At 39.4% G+C, this 5980-nt stretch overlaps 1 protein-coding gene across 1 annotated transcript in view; it reads left to right on the top strand.

The window, feature by feature from the left end:
* Window positions 1–5980, top strand: part of LOC103459547 (uncharacterized) — a 36808-nt gene that overhangs the window by 21398 nt on the left and 9430 nt on the right. The window contains exon 6 of the mRNA XM_017302692.1: window positions 5745–5976. Within this exon, the coding sequence (XP_017158181.1) occupies window positions 5745–5976 (232 nt within the window). The remainder of the gene's footprint in view (window positions 1–5744; window positions 5977–5980) is intronic.

Raw genomic sequence — 5980 nt, 5'->3', positions numbered from 1 at the left:
ATCATCAGAATATAAGGTTCTGGTCCAGATTGTTAAGAATTGCTGCTGCTGCTGCTTCTCTCTGGATCAGTGAAATGATTCAATGTCTCTCCAGATGTCCAGGTGGAGATGAAGGTCAATAGAGACGCAGAGTTTGTYGTCTTGCCCTGTAAAACATCTGCTGGTTTACCCAGAGACACCAGAGTGGAATGGACCCGATCAGAACCAGGATTTATGTTTGTTCATGCATATCCAAACACAAGTGCACACAATGCAGAAAGGGAAGAGCGTTACTGTGGCCGCACTGCCATGAAGGAAGACCTGCTGAGAACCGGAAACGTCAGTCTGACCCTGAGATACCCCACAGCCAGAGACAGTGGACGCTACGTCTGCACCCACTACAGAGACAAAGACATCCTGAGACAGAGAGTGGTTCTGAAACAGGTCCAAACTGTGGATCAGGTCCAACCTCTGGATCCAGGTAAAACGTCTGACCTTATAAGCAGGGGTCCCCAAACTGTGAGGGCCACATAACTTTTCCCTTCTCTGGTGGGGGGCCAGAGTCAGTTTGTAACAGAAAAAGTGTGACATTTGCAGAAGTGCCTAAATGTAAAAATGTATTGTTTTCCAGAAAGCACAATCAAATAACCCTCTCTGGGTTCTTCACAGAAAAAAATCCAGGAAATAAAAAAGAACACTATTAATGAAATAAATACCGTATTTTCCGGATTATAAACCGCACTGGACTATAAATCGCAACCCCAAAGTTTTTTTTTTAAACCAGTAAACATAACATTTTTGTAACTTTTTTTTTTTTTTTTTTTACAAAAAATAAGCCGCAGATATCTCTGCCACTCCACACTGTAAAAAAAATCTGTAAAAAAACGGGTAAATGTACTGTAGAATTTGAAGGAATTTCTCAGTTTTTTAGTTTTACAGGTATTTGTACCGTATTTTTCATTTTACGCATTGCATCATGGGAACAAAAACCTTCGCGAAGCGCGAAAACTGGTCAGACGACATTTCAAGCTCGCTAACCGGACCCTGGAACATATATCTTTTGGACTTCAGTTGGATTAAGAGACGGAGTTACCTTTCTGCCACCTCCCTGGTAAAGTAAAATAAGTAAAAACACATTCTTTTCTGTGAATAATGTTTTGAAATATTTGTAGTTGACTTCGTTTGACTTCGTGAGACTCATGGCAGAGTCTGTAATTGAAGACTGTTTTGAAGTCTTTTTTTTTTTTCTTTTTACAAAAAAGATATTATTTTTTACAATGCTGTGTTTGCTTGTGTATTATAAAAGTAAAACGCGGTGATTGCTGTATTACTATTCATGTATTTAACCGAATTCAAAGTACCGGCCGTTTTTTCAAGTCAAACTGAAGTGGGCGCGTGAAAGCTAACCGTTCATGGCGTCATGCTACTTATGTCTCAATCCTGCTTTTTAAAAATGTCAAGCTGCAATTGTCTTATTTGCTAAACAAGATTTGACGTCCCGGTTGTTGACATAAAAGCAGGTGGCCATTTAACTTCGGTAAATATACTTTCCAATGTCAAGTTTGGGGTTTTAGAATATGGGAAATGTCGCGGGGTGGGGAGTATGGTGGGGTCGAACGACGAACGAACGTAATGTGGGGGCGGAGGGAAACCGTCAGACCAGGGGACGACGGTAAGACTGGGGTGGCGACGGCTCGTGTTTCAGTCAGCGTTAAATTTGTTGCATGTTCGGTGCTCTAATCAGGCATGTTGAGATTAGGTTAGGTCGATAAACTGTTCAAATGGGTCAGAAGTTTCTTGCCTTATATAAATTGTGGATTGTACATACAGATAGTTAATTTTTATATTTCTGAAATAGGAACAAACATCACTGGGAGTAAATAAAAGTGACATTTGCAAAAAAAAAAAACATATTCTAATTGGGAGTTTTTACTGAAATGCCTACTTGCAAACTCGTTATTGGTTATTGTAGCTTAGCTTAAAAACTATATAAATAATACTGTTCTAAATTTCTTGTCAGAACACATTATTTCATTTTATTGTAAAAAACAAAACAAACAACAAAAAACTAATTGATTTAATTATTGTAAGACTTGCATGTTTTCCTGTTTATATTTCTTTCTCCTTATATGGTTATTTTGTTTCTTCTCCTCAACAGCTGCATCCAGACACTCCTGAACTTTTCCTGGAAAGCAACAAGACATCTTTATAATAGGTGTGTACGTTTGTTTTTGTTTTACTCAACCTGTTAAACCTTTAGTTTAAATTAAGTGTGTGATGTTTTCTGCAATAACAGGCATAATGTTTTGTTATGTGTCTTTCTAATAATGTCTAATGCAGCACTATGTAACTTATATTTTTTTACATATTTGTTGAAGCTGCCACTGTGTCGTGATATTGCATGAGAGATAATCTGTGAAAAAAAATGTAGCTCTTCTGTTAGCCAGTGCTAACTGGATTCAAACAGTCAGAGCCACAAGGCAGGCCTTAGGTGTCAATCACAAACTCTTGTGGTGCTGCTCATCCCACTTCTCCCTGATCTCTTGCATTTGGCTACGCTGCAGCTAACAGAACCTCTCATKATTGTTAAGGCTAGTTAGCATGGACACCGATGACAGTGGATAAACGGTTTTCCTGTAATGTTAAGTTGATTGACAGCATGAAGAGGTTGATTGACAGTGCTAAGACTATCCTCCTGTCTCTGGTTGGTTTTGGTTGGGAGTGATGGCAATAGTAGCTCAGGGGAAGTTGAGTTTTTATTTTCACAAATTATACGTCTCATAACATAAAATCATGACATGGTGAATTTATACACTGATCTTATCTACCTCAGCAAAGATCTAAAAATCAACCGCTTTCCTCTCCTTTTAGAGACGTTTGACTGATAGACCGGCCCACCAGGTCATGTCTCCATGTTTGCAGTTATCAATAGTCACCCTACTGTTGCCAATCCCCTGACGTTTTCTGCATTTAGCAATATTCAGACAAGACAATCCGTATCGGCCAAAATCAGAATTGATAAGTCAGATTTTTAAAGATTTGCCAGAAATCTGCAATTGACACACCCCGCTTTCTTCTTCTGCTTCTTCTTTAGATTTCAACAGCAGCTTGCATCCATTATTGTTGCACTGCCATCTACTGGATCCTAATATCTATACCTCAAATTCTCAATGATCCCAGTATTTAAAAAACCAAAGAATCTTTTTCCCCTCAATGCTATTTAACTGATCAACATTCTCAAATTTCAATTCCCTATTAAAACCTAATTCCATTTTAATGGACGCTTTCTTTTATTTCCAATTTTGACTTTCAATGATTCACTTCCTGCTAAAGAGCCCCCTGGTGGTTGAAAAAAAATCACATATAAGCCACTTGGTTCAAAGCTTAGGAAAAAAGTAGCAGTTTATAGTCTGGAAAATACAGTATATGAAAAAAAATGTAATCCTCTGGTGTTGTTCAGGGGGCTGGACCAAATGTGGAGGCGGGCCGGATCCAGCCCTCGGGCCGTAGTTTGGGGACCACTGCTGTTATAGAGGAATAATAGTGTCCTGTCCTGTGCAGGATATATATATATATCATCACTTTTTATAGGATTTCATCTCAGTTGATGTGTAGATTGGTGTGGCATTATTTAATTCCATTTACACAATTATTCTGGCACAATTCATACTATATGTATGTTACATTTTCCAAGAATCTGCAACATCTGGCTCCATCTCAAGAAGGTTGACTAACATTTAGTCAAGTTGTTTCCATCTGACCAAACAGAAAATCACTTCTGGCTCCAGTTGGTCCCTGCAAACATTCTTTCCCAGCTAAAGTGACCTGAATCTGTTCCATAACTTTTTCCTTGCACAACAGCATTACAGAAACATTTCCCTCCAACAATCTGCAGGTAAAGGTCAGAGGTCAAAGCTCTAGCTCCAGGTTATGTTTTCTCTGTCTCTCCACAGAGGGTACACCCATCTGGGTCACAGTTTTCCTGGTTCTCCTGGTTCTTGGATTGTCTGGAGGTGCTTTGTTTCATTTCCGCCACTATTTCATACCAGGTAAGTTTGAACTCCTGGAAAATATCAGATGTTTCATTAGAATCTCTTTCYAGCAGCTGGAGGAGATCCAGTTCTTAGTCCTAGTTTTCTTCCTTTTAAAAACGGCCACAGCCTTCATATGTTGTTTCTTKTTCATGGCACTTATTGTGTATTGTTAAGATGATATAAAAAATATTTAATAAATAACTCAGCAAAGCCTTACTTGCCTTTTGATTTAAACCTGTTGTGTTGAAGWAGAGAAGCCTCTTAAGATTCTGGTGCTGAAGGGCATAAAGTGTGGAAGTCCAGTTCCAAACTCATGATGGAGTGGACAGTCAGTTCTTTACACTCAGGATTCCCATGTTTAGTTTGTAGGTCATAAAGTGTGAAGACCTCCAGGTCAGGGTTTACTTGAATCCCAGTAGCTCTTCAACCTGGAGTACGAAACATGAAGAGTCTACATGAATGTCAAAATCAGAATATAATGAACATATCAGTGTTAGTAATTGAGAGTAATGACCTGGTGGGCGATACGGAACAACAAATAACAGGATTTTCACCTGAGATGGAGAAACAACTGGACAGAACATATAGCCATAGTAGCTAAAGCTAAGCTAGCAACCGCTTACCACACCAGAGGGAGAMAAAAGTGAAACATGAAGAATTTCTAAACATAAAGCATAGCAACAGAAAATGTGTTCTAACTGGTCCAGTAAACGCCTTTTGCTCAGCATTTATAACCATTTATTAATCAACAATTTATGAATCTGTTGTCTCTCAGACCACCTTCAAAGGGTGGAGGTGGATTCAGGGGCAGAGTCTGTCCTGCTTTTGTAAAGGTGTAGCAGAGATTAGATCTGTGACTCTGAACCAAACTCATATCTAAACATTTGAGTTTTAGTTGGACTTGTATGGGTCTACTGAGAAAACACACATTTGATTTAATTTTTGTTAATGTAGCTTGAACACATCAAAAACTTTTTAAACCACATATGTTACTGTGCCAACCGCCCCCCATAATGAAATAGGATTTCCTCCCTTGGACATATTCAAGACATGTTGAAATACTTCAATAACTAAAGAATAATAATAACATTTATGGTCAGTACATTAAACACAATAATCAAATGTTCTACAGAGAGACTAATGTATTAAAAAGAAAACCGTGCAGCGCTGACTGCAGTTTTCTGGCTGATCACTGATCTTTAAAATCCTGACGTGTTTTGGTGCTAATAGTAGCCTAGCTCTCTGCTGCACTACAGCCCTCCCTCCTCCACCTGTAAGGACACAGTGACAGTTTAACAAATATGTATAAAAAAAAAAAAGCAAACATTTTTATGAAATTTAGCTGGTCCATAACTAAAGTGTCTGTAAGTATTTGTTTCCTGTGATGGACTGAGATCTGTCCAGGGTGAACCTCACCTCTCACTCCAGTGACGGATGGAGACATTCAGAAATTACACATCAACAGGTTTTAAGCTTCACAATCATCTGAACTTCAGATGAGTGCAGTTCAACAAAAGCTTGTTAATCAACCAAAATGAAAATCAGGTGTGCTGAAGCAGGGAAACATCTGAACATGCAGGGCAGTGGCTTTGAGAACCAGGAAACACTGGTGCAAATCACAGAAGATGTTTTATCTGCTATAGTTTGAAAACAAACCTGTTCTACTTCCAGGAAATGTCCTCAGAGCTGCTGCTGTCTGTCCAGCTCATCTTGTCCTCTGTTGTCTCTCAGTCCCACAGGTGAAGGTGGAATCAGGGGTGGAGTCGGTCCTGCTGCCCTGCAGAAYCACAGAGAATCTGCCTGGAGATGCTAAAGTGGAGTGGAGGGATAGAGACCGTGAAAAGGTCCATGTGTATAAGAACGGTTCTGATCAGCCTGGAGAACAGAGCCAGTTCTACAGAACCAGGACCAAGATGGATGAAGAACCGCTGAGGACTGGAGACCTGAGTCTGACTCTGAGACGGCCC

This window comes from Poecilia reticulata, linkage group LG23 (assembly GCF_000633615.1).
Source record: "Poecilia reticulata strain Guanapo linkage group LG23, Guppy_female_1.0+MT, whole genome shotgun sequence".
Taxonomy (NCBI): Eukaryota; Metazoa; Chordata; class Actinopteri; order Cyprinodontiformes; family Poeciliidae; genus Poecilia; species Poecilia reticulata.
This window is presented reverse-complemented; position numbering and strand designations above follow the sequence as displayed.